A 16,971-nucleotide genomic window follows, 5' to 3' on the forward strand; every position below is an offset into this window, starting at 1 on the left:
GACATTCACTCCACAGATCATGCACAAGTATGCAGATTATATAACTACTGACACAAGTTAGCAAAGCAAATGGCATTTAAAGGAGATCCATACTTGAACTCCAATGACAATGAGAAAAAGCATTGGTAACTTATATTAAGTGCATGTAACATAAATATCCAGAGGAAATTGTTCAATTGTTACCACTAATGTTAAATAAAAACATGGGGGGGGAATAAAATAAGTCAGCCATTTGGTTTTTCACTGAATTTCTTCTTCCACCTGGTTGTGGGACTGGTATACTTGTGAATGCAGGACTTGTTATTTATTTATTTTTAAACACTTCCATAAACGCCAATATTGTTTGAAGATTTCGGCACAGGAAATTTGTTTTCATTTTGTCAGCAGACTCCAATGGACCCAGAAAGGCACAGCTGAATACAAGTACATAAATCTGCCAAGTTTAACAAGGTGCTGTGAGCTGCTGACCGCACACTGATGAGGATTTAAGAAACAAAGGGGGTAGGGTTTCAGTTTTTCACCGGCTTTACCATCGAGTACAAAACACCATACAAAGTGATTGCCATCTCAATATTTATTATATATAGTGCCTCATGGCATCGTTGACAGCATAAAGGTAAACAGACAATTAAAAAAAAAAAAAAGAAAAAGAAAATTTGCTTAGAAATACTTACCCGCCTGCTTCAGGTTTGTGTGATTTTAAAAAAAAAAAAAAAAAAAAAAAAAAAAAGTATAAGGTATGTAATCTAAAAATTACATTTAGGTCCTCCCCGCTGACTTAACAGGAGTTGCTTTTTCTAGATTTGTCCAGTCTTATGAACATGTTGAGAACTGATAATAGTCCTGATAATAAATAGTCCTTGTAATAAACAGTCCTTGCTTAATGAAGTTGGCATTCAGAAGTTCTCATTTTGTCATGTTTTCAGAAACTTAGAACACCTACTTCTGCAGGTATGTGAGAGGAGCTTTAAAAAAAAAAAAAAAAAAAAAAAAAAACTAAAGAGTTGCAGCAATTTATATTTTATAATTGCATGTTAAAGCTGATGAAACATGTCAGGTACAATTTCCATGGTGCAACAATGTCATTTTTAAAACACACAACACTCTTAATCCATTTATAAATAGATCAACAAGTAATGACGGCTGGAAATTCTCTCCACAAGCTGCACTTAGTCCCATATGCACAATGACAGAAGAAAGTAAATCCATCGATCCAAGTACCAAAAAAGGGAAAAAAAAAAAAAAAAAAAAAAAAAAGGAAGCCAGGCATTCACAATCCTTTCATGCTCACCAAATACCTATACTGTGTTTTAGGACAAGAGTCTCAGAAGAGTTGCCTGAATGTCTCAGGATCAATCTGGCTCAGTAGATGCAGATGTGAGAGGCAACGATCAGTGTAAATGGGATATAAATGTGAACATGTGTAGGCTCCTTGAAAACAAGAGTCCCATTAATAGCAAAGGAGAGTGATACAGACAAAAGTTCGACAAGGGGCTGGAGTGGAAACGGACCATTCAAACTATGGTGCTGATGGGGGTTTAAAATGGCTGGGGGAAAGGGGAAAATAATTCTGCATGCTTCCAGTTCAAGCATTTTCACTAGCCTCTACTGCCTGGTGTTTGACCAAGTGATCTGGCTTGTTGCCATTACTGTGGTGCTCCCACATCTGCAGATAGAGCCTCTCCAGGTCCATTGTGTACTGCTTGGTGTTGAAAAGAGGGCTGCAAATTCTCTGCTTCCAAACACGCGCTCGGACCATCTTCAGGCTATAGGAGGAGGGCGAGTAATCAGAGTTCGCAGGTGACAAAGGATGTTTTAAAAATAAATAAAATTAAGTGTTTAGGATAAACATCTACTTACTATTCCATGTCGGAGCCCAGTTTGACTGCTATGTCCTCATAGTCCTGGCGGCTTTGAGCTATTAGATCAGGGCAGCCCAGACAGTTGAGTTGTGAGGCAGCCACACGGGATGCAAGAGTCTCACCTACAGTGGTGTCAATATTTTAAAAGAAAACAGGTTTCAATTAACATTCTCCTCATGGTCATGTTTTTATATTTTTTAAAATCTGTTAATTATTCAACTTGTGTTATGGCAACAATTGGTAGTAGGGCTGCCACAATTAGTCGACTAGTCACAATTATGTCGACTATCAAAATAGTCGACGACTGATGTGATAGTCGACGTGTCGTTTGAAGCTTTGTAAGATCCCAAAAGATGCAGGAATAAGTAGTAGGATTTAAGAGTGTAATAACAGAATGAAACTAAAGATGGCAGCACTGCATGTACAAGGAAAACCCCGAAGAAGTAGCTTTGTCCCAGAATTAGAGCAGCCTGGCTCAATTTCCAACAGTGGCGGCAGCTAGTTAGTTTTAATATTACTCTTATTCTTTCTAGGTCACAAAATAAACGTTTAACATTTTCAGGCGAGAATGTAGCTGTGCAAACCTCAAATATCTGCTCAGTTTATCAAGACACCACATATTTTGAAAAGCGCTCTGATGTCCGTTACCCACTAGCTCGATAGCTAGCCGGGGGCAAAGCTCACTAGAGCCGGTGAGAACCCCTGACTCCGGGCAAATAGTTTTCAAACCCACCGCAGTCTTTCGCTACTCAGGTTAAACATATATAAGTCACTTAGATAACTTAAAAATGTTACTGTTTGGCTTTTTTTAGTATTTTATTTGTTCCTGAGTAAATCGGTTTGGCTGAGATTAAAGTTATAGTTTTTACACAGCTGAATAAACGTCAAGCAGACAACTGATTATCAGAAGTGTAACATGCTCGAGAATATACTCCGGTGTCCCGTTATATTTTAAATAGCAAGGAGTTTATTAAACTTCACCGAAACAATCTGCAAATTTCATTACAATTTAATAAACTATCATCTTGTCTTTATTTTTAGTTAGCACATACCTTAAACACTTAAAGCTGTAAGCTAATGATAGTTATAAGAGCAGATGCATGCTGGTGCACCAAGCTGTACGTTTACGTCCAATGGATGCATGATCTGATTAGTCGACTAATCGCAAAAATAATACGTGACTAATCGACTATCAAAATAATCGTTTGTGGCAGCCCTAATTGGTAGCCAAGCCTATTCCTGAAAACTCTGCTCACCAGGCATAGTAACCATGGGTGTTCCAGCCCAGAGAACATCCATGCCTGTGGTATGACCGTTGCACAGAGGAGTGTCTAGGCACACATCAGCAAGCTGGCCCCTTCTCACATGCTCCTCCTTGGGGGCCACAGGAGAAAAAATGATCCGAGAGCCTGGCAGACCCATGTTCTGAGCATACTGCTGGATGTTGGGCTCACCAACTGCAGGGAAGCGAAGAAGCCACAATACGCTGTTGGGCACGCGCTTTAGGATCTGCAACAAGACAAATGTTAAGAGATTGATTATTTATTTTTACACACACGCACGTGTACACACACACACACACACACGTACACACACACACACGTACACACACACACACGTACACACACACACACACACACACGTACACACACACACACACACACACGTACACACACACACACACGTACACACACACACACACACACACGTACACACACACACACACACACACGTGTGGTACACACACACACACACACACGTACACACACTTTGAAACGCCCTTAAACAGAATTTCTTAGTTAAAGGAACTCCAGTTCATTAATAATAAGGACAGTCCAAACTTACATTGACCCACATCTGGAGAGTAGGTGGATCAATCTTGTAGAGCTGGTTGAAGTTGCAGTAGACAATGGAGTCCTCTGGGAGACCATACTGAGAACGAGTTGTTACAACAATCGTGCGTGGCACCTCCTCCCCTGTTGCAGCTTTGTTACTGATCTAAACATGAGGAATGAAAATATTGCGGCCTTAACGCTTACATTTGTTTTAAAGTGTTTTGTTTTAAAGTCCCTCCTAAATGAGGGAACATTGACTAAAATACTTCTGTAAAAAGAAGCAGCATGTGACAATATATGGGAACGTGACCAGGGTGTCCAGACAGTGTGTTTACATGAAGCAAAAGTGGCCAAAGTGTGTACGTCTAATAGTGACTCTTACCTGTGTGGTGGCTAGGCCATTGCTGACAGTGAAGCCATTGATTGTGACCTGGATTTGGCCTTGATTGATCATGTTGATGATTGCTTCAGCTGCTGTGTTCATGGGAATTACAGGCATGGACAGGGCTCCATTTGTGTCACAAGTAGATTCCTGGTTGTTGTCACACTTCATCTGGTCGATTAAAAAAATAAATAAAACATGTTCATCAATAATCAGAATTATTGTTTCAGATTAAACATCTGTTTTAATAAAGTTTCTGGATATTTTTCCTTACTCACCTTTATCACTTTGACATCGGGCAGACTGTCCAAGAAGGCCTTCAGATCAATACCATTAAGAACGATGCGGTTGTCAAAGATGTGCCCGTTAGACTTGAAATCAATCACTGCCTTTTTCTGTTGGTCAAAAATAAATAAAGTTACAACAACAGTGAAAGTAAAATTTTAGGAAAACAAGACAGCTCATAGAATCAATCTGCAGCATTGTAAGGCTGGACAAACCTTGAGGTGAGGGAACATGTTGGCATGGTCTCCAATGAAGAAGGTATTGGGCATGTAGGCAAGTTTCTCTGAGTACTGCTCAGCCACTTCTGTAGGCGATGTCTCCTTGTCTGTGATGATGTAGTCCATGAAGGGAGCTCCGCTGGTTCCAGGGTAACCTAGCCACATAGCCTATTGAATAGGTAGAAATTGTTAGCTGTGCGTTTTCACGGTCAGTATATTGCACAAGCAGAAATATAGCTATCCCCTAGACAGGCTAACAATTTACATGTAAGGCTTACCTGAACAGGGGCAGGGCGGAGGGCGAAGAGCTCATTTCTTGCTCCCTTGGTGTATCCATTCATATTCACTAGAATGTTGATTCCATCCTGGTGAATACGATCAGCTGCCTTGCCATTGCAAGGTATCTGGAGACAAAAATTACAGTTTATGTAAATGGCTAGAGTTCCTGACATTGCATCTGACAGCACAATGGTTGAAATGACTTCCAAGTTAAAAATAGAAATGCTCAAGGTTGATGTGTTATAAATAGAAAGATACTGTTGAGGAAACAACATGTTACGAGTTACCTGTGAGAGGTCTGTGAAATGATGAGCTTCAGCGACCACTTTCACACGGAAATTGGTACTATCATCAGGGCTGAGTGCATAGCAAAACACCTTTAGGGTAAGGAAAACAAAATTAAGACTTTAGTCAACACTGTGTCAATACATTGCAGAGTGTAATAAGCACCGTTTTTTTTAAACCATAAAAACCAATTCAGAGTTGAAATTACCTCAAATTTTTCAGGATTGTGCATTCCAGGAATGGACTGCATCAGGTGGGAGGTTGGATGGTTGCCAAAGTCAGAGCTTACATATCCAATGCGCAGACGTCCACCGCTAGCTTTCAGATCCTTGGGATGCTCGTAAGCCGGTTTGTGCAGTGCATTAATCTGTGGAGTAAGTAATGTTATAAGAATACGTGTACAGTAGGACAGTAAAGTCTACATGGCAGATGTTTGACTGACAACATAAAAATTTGTTTGCCCAAAAATCATTTCTTACCCCCTATACCTTCATCACTCCAAGCGACCCACTCACCACCAGCTTCTCTACTTCTTTATACCCAGTACCTTGCTCACCCCCCTTACCTTCCCCATACCCTGCAGGCACTTCCATCACCAGCCACCTTCCACCCTCCCAAAATGTATATTAAAGCTTTACTTGCTTTGATCATTTTGTCTACCTTGTCCAGGCAAAGGTTTCCGTGGCGCTCAGCAATGGCCTTGCGGAAGCTGTGAGAGAGCGGATACAGCATGCTGTGGTGTGGGTGCACTGAGGGCAAGCGGTTCTTCTCCAGTTGGTCTGCCACAATGCTCACAAGCTTTTTCATCCGCTCATCATAATCTGTCCAGTCACACACAATCTGAAAAAGTGGGGGGCAAAAACAACAACAAAAAGTAGTCAGAAAATTTGTTTTGATAACAGCAGAAGTAAAAAAAAAAATAAAAAAAATAGAAAGATGCAGTATAACAGCAGATGAACACCTGTAGGCAGTGTGCCAAGTTGCAGTAAGCATCAGGGAAGTCAGGCTTCAGTTTCAAGGCTGTGCGATAAGATGCAATAGCCTCTGGGATGTTTCCAGAATCCTAAAAATAAAATAAATACAAACATAAAAATTAAAACTCCAAAAGGCATACTCAACTAACAAACGGGTGCTAACTCAGGTATCCATTGCTCAATTTTTAATTAGGTTTGTGTGAAAATACATCTTTAAATTTACTAATTTAATGTGAAAAGCAACATCAGAAGCAACCTGGAGGTGGATAATCTAATAGTGAAGTGCTATATCTATCTATCATCTAGAGAGAGCATATGAAGAGTAAAATTAAGAAATATTCCTACCTTATGGATTGAGGCTAAATTGCTGTGAGCATCAGCAAAGGCGGGGTTGATCTGGATGGCACGAGTATAACACTGCAGAGCTCCCTGAACATCTTGCATTTCTTTTAGTGTATTCCCCATGTTTGAGTAGGCATCAGCAAATGTGGGGCTGATTCTAAAATTCAAACAGACCACATAACAAAATTACTCAGCTGTCAGGTCTTTTTACACAAAAGTAAATAATCATAGGAGTGTCACAGGAGAGAAATTAATGGATTTAATTTTTCACTCATATCTGGCAACACTCAGGTGGCTTCACAGTATACTTACTGCTCTATTTTCATGTACAAACTTTAAGTTATTTAGCAGCAGTTATTAAGATAGCAGCTTTTTCGGTAAATGTTGCCAACGGGACTTTTAGGAATGCTACAAATCAAACATCCATTTAAAGTTAGTAGATCAGTAACATGTCTGAACTAAGACAGCTATTCTCACTTTAGAAAAGTGACAGGAGTGATTAAACATGAGCCCAACAAAGAAAAAGAAAGCTAATTTCAGGCATAAACTCAAAGTCCACAGTTGTCTCCAGCATTCATTTACAAACCTGATTGCCTCTTTGTAGTGCATGAGGGCTTCCTGCAGTTTTCCCTGCTGCTGCAACACACTGGCCAAGTTAGAGTGAGCTGCTGCAAACTCTGGGAACACCTGATGAATAAAGTTTGAATAAGTATCACCACATGATCATTTTTACTGTAAAAGTGAATATTTCAAATCTGTTAATCTTGACAATGTTAAACCCACCTCTAAGGCTTTTCTGTAGAGCTGAACAGCTTCCTCGATGTAGCCCTGCTCACGCTTGATATTGGCCAAGTTGTTAAGGGAGTCGGCATGAGTTGGACACAAACGCAAAGCTGTGTTGTAGCACTCTTCGGCTTCAGACACCTGTTAGGGAAAATAGAACTCAGTCAGTAAAAACTCAGCAAGTGTTTAATGACCTCAGAGGTACTCAAGATTCGAGACAAAAAACGCATTACATTTCCTTTCTCCTTTAGAGCGTTTGCCAAATTGCAGTAGGCATCAGGAAAGTGGGGCTGCAATTCAATAGCACGGCGGTAGGTGTCAATAGCAAGGTCAATGAGGCCCTGCTCATAGTAGACACAGGCCAGATTTCCATGGACAACAGCATGATTGGGGCTCAGACTCAGGGCTCTCAAGTATCCAGCCACAGCTCTGGAAGATGTGAATAAAAGTTATGAATATTCTGCAAACATTTAAAATGAAATGATGTATGCTACAACCTAAAAACAAAAAACCCACAAGCAGATGCAAAAATCTGTCATGATTTAGACTCACCTGTCAAAGATGCGGGCCTCCTTCAAAACATTGCCTAAATTGATGTATGCATCAAGGAAATTTGGATCCAGTGTCACTGCCTAAAAACCAAGGAAAAAGACTTTATATTTGATACTGTTAAGGTGTCTCATAATATAGTTTGATTAATGTTACAAAAAACTATGCAACTGACCTTTTCAAAATGGTGTATGGCCAGCCATATCTCTCCCTGGGCATTGAACACACAGCCCAAGTTGCTCCAAGCCACAGCAAAGTTGGGCTGAGTCTCAATGGCTTTCAGGTAACAAGCCTTCAATGGGTTTAAAATAACCACAGGAAAGGAGAAGAGGTAGAATGGGAGAGGTATAGTGCATAGAAGGGGGGGGGGGGGGAAGGGTTTGATAAAAAAAAAAAATTAAAAAAAAAAAAGAGATTGAGAATAAAAGCAAAAGAGAAAACAAAAAGCAAGAGAAAGCAAAATTAGTGACCATTCTCCATGATGGCAAAAAGTGAGTCTACAGCATGGGCTCGCCTGCGCACAAGTCTGCCGCGCAAAGCTGCAATGCTTTTTCCTACGCTGCGCGGATCCAACCGACACCCACACATAGGCCCTCATCCTCCAGTTATGACCACATCCTTACCAAATGTAGTGGTTACTAGAGCCAGTAAAATCTGCTGTCTGCCCACCCTAATAACAATTTTTATTAAAATTTAAAGTACCAACAAACAAACTGCATGAAATCTCTATTTGATGTTAGCAAGGCATCTCACAACCTGGGATGCTGGGCATTTTGTGCAGGTGAAAGTCCCTGTAATGCATGCGCAAGAAACACGAGCGCGCTGCGTGGGTCACCACGCCTGTGCACCATATTATACTCTTTGCATGACCTTGCTCCTGGCAAAGGTTCTTATTGCGCCGCTACGCTTGCTGAATGGCCACGTGAAACAGCTGCAGACCAACAACCCCTGACAGAACACTTGCAACACCAGACTGGCACACACTCGGCACCCACAAAATGGCTCTGAATACAGAGAAAGGCAGTGGTTAAATGCTAAGATAATTACACTGCCATTTGTCACAAAACGTTGTCTTTGGTTTTGTCATAAGCCAATTACACTTGAAATTTAGGGGCACTTGGCAACCAGGCTGGTTGCAAGAGGGGGGAGGTCCACAACTAACAGGCCAAAGGGAATGAAGGGTATGGGGGAGCCGCACGCTTGCGCTTTCCGCCTTTTTGGTTGCTTGGAAGATATCGCTGCGCAGCCCCTGCGTTACTGCAGACTCACAGCGCACTATCTGCATGATCATCAGAACGCTGCAACTCCAAATAAAGAAGGGAAATCAAAACAAAACAGGAAAAAAATAACCAAAATGTAAGAGTTAGAGGGTTCTTACTTGTTTTTCATGATTAATGCTTCCAAAACCAAGTTTCTTTTTTTACATAATATAAAGTTGGGTAATTAGTATAGCATATTTTAAGAAATGCTTACTGTAATGCTCTACTATTATTATTACTACTACTATTATTATTTTTTACTTTTTTCTTTTGCTCTTCAAAAGGAAGCCACAAGACAGAGGAGCTCAAGCATGAAGTAAGGTGGTTTTTCTTTTGTTGGCAGTTACAAACCCGTTACCATATTTTTGGACTTTGTCAGAGTGGTGGTCGCAGCTGGCTGGAAGAAGAGGAGAGGACTGAGGCTGCCCTAGTGTTCCTTTCCGCCAGGCACCTACGCAGGAATAGTGTCACCCACCTGAAACCTTCTAAATAACAATATCAGTTGTGGAAAAACCAAAAGAGACAAAAATCAGAAAACAAGATCGTTAGTAAAAGTTCTCAAACAATACATTTTTTTTAAAATATGGAAATAAAAATAAAAAAGCACTTTTGTCCAAATAACAAACAAAAACTATAATACTAGCCTTAGTTTTCATTCATGCAAATGAATGTTTCATTTCAAAGAAAACAAAAGGAATGCTTTAGGGGTAACTGGGAGGGAAGAAAGGCTTTGATCTGTGCAGTACCAGGGAAAGTCAAGCTTCCAGTAAATTCTCAATTCAGTTTTTACAATCACAGAACAGGAGGGCAGTTACTGGCTTGATCTTGCCCAAATGAACTGATCCCATTTCTTTGGGAATAATATTACATATTTGAAGAAAAAAGGGAAGAAGTATTAATCATGGCTTTTCTTTTTTTGCATTTTCATGAAATATTTATAGAACTTTGATTTCTTTATCCTGGCCTGCTTTCTTGAGTCCTGGCCAATGGAGAAAAGTCTGTGGTTTAATTATTTGTATCTAGAAGCCTCCACAGCTCTGAAATAAAGAGGTCATCGCTGTTGCGCGTGCTTCTGTCTTTCTAACCCAGCATCTGACGCAGGCGGTGGAGTACCGATGGTAAGCTGTCTGCCTGACAGCATTTGTGCCACTTTAAGGCATGTGAGAATGACTGCTCTTAAATCCATATGTTCAGTTAACAATTTAAAAGCAGTGGATATCTGAAGAGATAACCAGCTGGATAAAATCCATCAAGTGGATCCAAAAATTGATGTATATGTGCGGAAAGGCACTGTTGGGAATGTGCTCAAGCACTGATTAAATGAAACTGAAGGGTCAGGAAGACAGCTTTGAGCGCGCCCACTCCACCAATCCTCAGCAAGCGCGCGGGGGGGCGGAGCGACAGAGCTGGGGAGCTTGTGACTCCCTGATGCTCCTCCCCACTCCTTTACCCCCCTCTAGCACGAAATAAGATGGCCTGTAACCAGCAAGACAACTCCATAATCACAAATTTAACCCAATTCAGGTAACCCCCCCCCCCAAGAATATAGATACATTTAAAAGTGATAAATTGAAGTGTAGCACCCCCAAACTGACAGCAAACTGAGAAGAACCTGTCATAAGGGCACTTGAAAGAAAAACAATACAGGAGTATAGTAGTTAGGTTAGAAACCATCTTATCTTTTGCACTGCAAAGATAAACTAACTTTTCATCAGTTCATAATTTCTTCAAAGACCGAGCCAGCGATTTTCCTCCAAAGTCAACTTTATGGAAATGTATGGGGCCGAGGTTAGTTCAGCTGTGTGAATTTTGAAACTCCAGCCTTTCTTCCTGGAAGGGAAAGGGACTGATCTCTGATAAGAGGTCTGTGTAAAGCAAAGGACATTGGGACTAAAAGTGATATAGGGTAGAGACGAATGTAATGTGTACACTAAAAAAATTGTTTTTTTTTTTTTTTAAATGTAAGCTGTCTAAAAAAAACAAAAAAACAAAACAGTATGTGTATTGCTTTGTTTTTTTTTAAAGAAATTCAGAAAACCTGATTTCCACATATGGGTGTTAACCCATTACAGTCCAGTACTTCAAAAAGGTTTAAAATAAGGGGATAAGAAGCTAACTGCAACTCTGAAAAATGAGGAGATTCTTCCATTTTCTGTCCTTCACATAAGTGGGTTGAATAGTAAGACTGCTTTAAAAATGTCAAAGCGGAGAAAAAAAAAAAAACATCTATGGTCTTAGTGAGTGACACTAAAAACAAAATTGATGGACAAGGAGGAAAAAAGAAAGAAAGAAAAAAAGATCTACAACAAAAATACAAACGCCACATCTAAGTATACGCCAACGCGCTGTAACATACCTTGGCCTCTTCCAAACGCCCGAGGGCTTTAAGCAAATTCCCCAAGTCACTGCGCACACAATATAGATCCTGTGAAGATGGAAAAAAAATTAAAAAAAATTCTATAAACAGCCTATTTGTGGCCATTCCAACTAAATAAATGTATAGGGCATTGACACATACAATTTAGAAAAAAATATAAATTAACTCACTGGGTTGTATTGTAATGCGGAGACATAAGCCTGCACGGCTCCCTCCATATCTCCTGCGGCCACCAGAGCTGCAGCCAAGTTGATGTACCCGTCAATAAAATCTGGCTTGAGTCTCAGAGCATGGCGATAATGCTCTATTGCCTCCTGCAGCTGCCCACGCTCCTTGTACACATTCCCCAGGTTGGAGTAGGCCTCAGCCAACATTGGGTTCTGCTTGATGGCCAAGGTACTGAAATGAGCAGACCTGCAAGGAAAGATTATGCACAAACTATTACACTCCAGAGCTGACACAGTTGGTTCAAACTGCTGTGTAGAAACAACAGCAAGGCCCAAGATGTTAAAGAACAGAAAATTAGTTTAAGATGCATTGTCAAATATGATGAAAATCCCAAATATCAAGACACATTAACATGAGCCTCAGCACCTGAGCAAAACTTTTTATTCAAATGTCTACTATGCAAACATGCAGGCAGTACAGCCCAATATAAGTTATGATGAAAATACCACGAAGATGACCACCATATTCAATTTGATCCTGTGAGCTGTCATGGAACATTTTTACTAACCAACAGTTTTTGGGGTAAACAACAAAAGCATACAAGTTTAGCATTTGTATTATGGTTAAATACCAAATTCAACAGCATTACAAGGCTGTAATGATACTGGCATTGTCCACATTTAAGGATTTGAAATGAGTGAAAAAGCCTTTAGATCATATTACTTGAAAGACCCAAGCACCTGAAAAGAAAGGTTACACTCCAACCACCAGAAATGCACAAAACCCAAGTTAAACCACATAACAGGATTTGCACAAGACAGCCCAGCTGCTCCACAGGACTGCCCAGTGTGTGCACTCAAAGCCAAGACGACCCATTTTCCTCTGCTACTGCTCACATGCCCAGTGTGCTTTTCCACCCCCCCAACACCTCACCTGTCGAGTCTTCGGCACTGGAAGTGGATGGAGGACAGGAGCAACAGCACGCCTGTGTTATCAGGCTCCTGCCTCCACAGCTGCATGCAGTGGCGCTCAGCTGCCTCAAAATCCCCTGACTGATACTCCCGGTGCGCCAGCTCAGCCAACCCTTGGAAGGAAAGCATACGTTTTGTTGGTTCTGGAGCACCAACATAAGCCAAGGAGGGGGAAAACGACACGTTAGAGGTGATGGAAAAAATTAAAATCAGACAAATGATAACAGAATTTTTTAAAAGAGGAAAATAAGACAAATGCTTTAATTTAAGAAGAGTGACTAACACAATTTGAACTCAAAATAAAAGGGGGGGGGACTCATGATACACATTTGGGGATTTTACATCTTATTGTGTGGGTAGGAGTCACAATAAAGTCTAACAAATAAAAAAAAAATAGTGTGTGATGGGAAAACAGGCAAGCAGATGGATGAAACAGGTGTGAGAGGTTCTGGCAAAAACTCTCCATAACACATTTTGGATGTTTAGTAATTTATCATATCAAATATGTACTTTTATGAAACACCAGATTACTTTATTGTAACTTACTCTAATACAATTTTTATGTGTGTGTGTGTGTGTGTATGTATATATCTGAAGCGGTAGTGAACACATCAGAACGCTCTGCTCCAACAAAACAAACTAGTTATTCAAAGGTGGGGCTGAGAAAACAAAGCCGCATCATATAGCTAAACTTTTACTGCAGGGCTAATAATGCAGTAGATCCGGTTTGCTCAAGCGGTCATGACACTTACGTAACATTACTTGTGGAAAGAGTATAGCTTAAAATGCTTAAACCACCAGTCAATGCGCGAAAATACCGGGTTTCAGAACCGTTCTGGTATCAGTATCGCCGATAACCTTTGGGATAATGCTACCATTAGCCTAAAGGCTATCTGTGCTAAGCGGTAGACACAGGCCAGACTTCAGTAGCAAGGCCCCCCGATAACAAATTTCAAAGACATCTTCAAGCCCCTTTGTGCTGACTTAGCTTTCACAGAGACCCTTAAACATGAAATCAATGAAACAAAAATGGTATACCCCGAGCAAACCGCTAAAGCACCTTCGTGGAATGCTTATTCGTCTGCGTTAAAGTGTGACTAGTAGACAATTTGCGGCTACTTCGACGCAAACCTGTGCTAAAAGCTAAATTACGCTAATGTTAGCTTTAGGGCTTTTATTGTCGCGATACGAGGTAGAAATTTGAGCCCGCGTTGCTATTACTAACATGTTCTTCCACGTTGGACAAAAGACAAATTTAATAAATAAAAACAGGGTTAAAATAGTTTACCTATTTTCTTTTTTTAAGGTCTATTTGTTAGATACTAGCTCGATCGCATCTAGGGGGGAAAAACCTACACAAGGACACAGTCTTTGAAGCTTGCCTTGTTGCCTTCTGTGTAGAATTACTTGCATAAAAACAGCAAACCTGTGCTGTCGGCCACGTTTCCCACTGAGCTCGCCATCTCCTCGGTCTTCGAGTCTTGCACGGTGGTCGTCAATGTGTCCTCTAGCAGATAACAATCTCAGAGAAAAAAAATTGCGACAATCAGAAAACACGTTGCCCCAATAGCTATGCAGAGTTAGCTAAACTAATGTCCTAACGTATGTTTCTTTTTCCCCTAAAGCGACAAATGTAGATCTCGCAGTGGTTAGTATCAGCTGGCTAATACCCAATCAATTGTCTTGCTGTTAAGAGCTCGTTTTTAAGCTAACATGTTACGTGCTGTTGGTTTAATGGCTCTTGCTAGCTTCCCCTTCCCAACAAAGCAGCAGTGGATCATAAAATGGCGAGATGGGTGGAACTCGTTTTTGAGATAAACTAGATCCGTTCACCGCCGTTACCGAGACACGTGTGTAAAACTGTAATAAATATCGCACGTAGCGATGTAAAAATATTTCAGAAGATTTGTGATTACATTTTTCTCCTTTTATCGCGTGTTATTTCTTTATTTACTAAAGTTTAAAAAAACATATTAGGAACGATGCTGCGCGGAAGAACACATTGGTGCAGTGAGACGGAGTGCAAACGGAAAAAGCCAGCAGAGAACCGGTTTTAAGATTCACGAGGCAGATCATCTGTGGATTGTAACGTGTTACCACAGCCACACGAGAATAATGTGAGACACCGACATTAAATAACAGTGGGTGGATTCTGTTTAAGTTATGCAATGCACAGCTGGAGATCTACGCGGCTCTGCTATGCAGATAAAACAGGCGCAAAAACTGAAGTGGTAGTGATGTTAACTAATATACAATTCAAGAACTAGTTGTCACAGATCATTCAGATCACCAAGCAAAGTTTAATATTAAACACAGATTAATGAGATAAATTATGATTTATAAATCCCAATTTGTGAAAAAGTAATTGCCCTCGAACCTGTTTTTAATGCAGACTTTGACTAAGCCACTAAAATATCTTTATTTTGCTTCTGTTTTTGTTTTTCCTGTTTTTTAAGTCATTTAGAAGTGGACTTGGTGTGTTTTGTATCATTGTACCACTCATAATCCAAACAGGCTTGGGCTTCAGGGCATGAAGTGCTAGCCAGACATTTTCCTTCAGGATTTTCTGGTAGAGAGCAGAATTCAAAGTTCCATCAATTACGGTAAGTCGTCCGGGTCCTGCAGCAGCAAAGTTGATTACCTCACTTTGCCCCACCTGGGGCACACAACAACAGCCTATCCTTAAATGACTGTGTTAGCCCATGTCTATCCTAGGTGGAAAACCCAAGTGGGCCCTACGTGTGTTTCCCATTTTGGACCAAGTTAAGTGTTTCCCATGTTTGACCCAGCAAGGACCTACTATATGTTTCCACTTGGTTTTTCCCATATGGTTTTGATGTGAGAAACCCAAGTGGGTCCCATATATACTAAACAATCCTGAGCCCACATAAAATATAAGCCCATATTAACTTAACATAACCCATATGGGGCCCACATAGACATGTTTTCAGGGTCTGACTTGCATTTGCCCATGTGTGGTCCATATAGTTTGACCAGGTGGGCCCCACCTGTGTCATCAGTGCTAAAAATTTATATTGATTACCTCACTTTGCCCCGTATGGCGCCCACATAGACATGTTTTTAGGTTCTGACTTGCATTTGCCCATGTGTAACCCATATAGTTTGACCAGGTGGGCCCCACCTTTGTCATCGATACTAAAACATATATTGATTACCTCACTTTGCCCCACCTGGGGCACACAACAACAGCCTACCCTTAAATGACTGTGTTAGCCCATGTCTATCCTAGGTGGAAAACCCAAGTGGGCCCTACGTGTGTTTCCCATTTTGGACCAAGTTAAGTGTTTCCCATGTTTGGACCTACTAAAAGTGCCCACTTGGGATTGCCCATATGGGTTTAATGTGAAAAACCCAAGTAGGCCCCATACAAAAAGCCCAGTTTGAGCCCATGCCCACATGATACCCATCCAGCCCACGCAAAAACCAGGTGGGGCCCATATATACATGTTGGCTGGGGCAGCCTCAGACCATCACACTACCACCACGGTGTTTGACTGCTGGTGTGATGCTCTATTTGACCAAATACTGTGTTAGTTTTATGCCGGATATAACGGGACTCAAACGTTCCCAAATGTTCATTGTTTGTCTTCTCAGTCCGAAGACTATTTTCCTTAAATTCCTAAATATATCATCAAGATGTTTTGTGAGACGAGCCTTTGTGTTCTTTTTGGTCAGCGGTGGTTTTCTCCTTGAACTCTCCCAACTCTCTTTCTTATTGTTGACTCATAAACTCTGACCTTAACTGAGACGTGTGAAGCCTGCGGTTCTTTAATGTTGATTTGGGGTTTTTTGTGACTTCCTGGCTGAGTCATCGTTGCTGTCTTGGAGTAATTTTGGTAGGCCAGCAACTCCTGCAAAGGTTTACCTCTGTTCCATTTTTTCTCTATTTGTGGATAATGGCTCTCACTGTGAGTCACTGGAGTCGCATTGCCTCAGAAATCGCTTTCCAGACCTTTCCAGACCTTTCCAGACTGATAAATGTCAGTGACTGTTCCTTATCTGTTTTCAAGTTTCTTTAAATCGTTCCATGATGCGTTACTTTTCAAGATCTTTTAGCGAACTTCACTTCTGAGATAGGTTCTATTTAAGTGATTTCTTGATTCAACAGGCCAGTAATGAGACCTGGGTGTGGCAGGAGAAACTGACCTTACTATTTTTGATAAATGTGGTTAATCACACTTAGTTCATCATGGGGAGGAAGGTAGATAACTTTTTCCACTAATGAATTTCTTTATTCTATTTACCAGGTTAACTTTGCCTTATGTTAAAATTTGTTTGATGATCTGAAACGTGATTGTGAGAAATATGTAAAAACCTAAGAAATCAGGAAGGGGGGAAATACTTTACACTGTACAACTGTGCATACTTTAATGAGCAGATC

The 16,971-nt window shown here is 40.7% G+C and overlaps 1 protein-coding gene across 7 annotated transcripts; it reads right to left on the reverse strand.

The window, feature by feature from the left end:
• Window positions 1-559: 559 nt before the first annotated feature.
• LOC146582116 (UDP-N-acetylglucosamine--peptide N-acetylglucosaminyltransferase 110 kDa subunit) lies at window positions 560-14,356 on the reverse strand. Of its 7 annotated transcripts, none has more exons than XM_085291590.1 (22): window positions 13,996-14,356; window positions 12,532-12,682; window positions 11,601-11,844; window positions 11,410-11,478; window positions 7,970-8,086; window positions 7,798-7,877; window positions 7,479-7,674; window positions 7,246-7,386; window positions 7,049-7,149; window positions 6,466-6,619; window positions 6,108-6,209; window positions 5,807-5,986; window positions 5,355-5,513; window positions 5,149-5,238; window positions 4,861-4,986; window positions 4,580-4,750; window positions 4,358-4,474; window positions 4,080-4,250; window positions 3,708-3,860; window positions 3,119-3,371; window positions 1,861-1,984; window positions 560-1,766 (listed from the first exon to the last, which is right to left on the reverse strand). In XM_085291590.1, exons 1-22 carry the CDS (start codon window positions 14,030-14,032, stop codon window positions 1,586-1,588), a joined length of 3,117 nt encoding a protein of 1,038 aa, XP_085147716.1. In that variant the 5' UTR covers window positions 14,033-14,356; the 3' UTR covers window positions 560-1,585. The 7 variants fall into 7 exon arrangements, with proteins under 7 accessions (XP_085147716.1, XP_085147698.1, XP_085147688.1 ...); XM_085291572.1 differs by having other exon boundaries at window positions 5,789-5,986; XM_085291562.1 differs by having other exon boundaries at window positions 12,532-12,712.
• Between the last annotated feature and the right edge of the window lie 2,615 nt (window positions 14,357-16,971).

The sequence above is a fragment of the Mchenga conophoros genome, linkage group LG2, assembly GCF_057382185.1.
Source record: "Mchenga conophoros isolate Kocher_MC1m ecotype Shallow Benthic linkage group LG2, M_conophoros_male_GT1.1, whole genome shotgun sequence".
Taxonomy (NCBI): Eukaryota; Metazoa; Chordata; class Actinopteri; order Cichliformes; family Cichlidae; genus Mchenga; species Mchenga conophoros.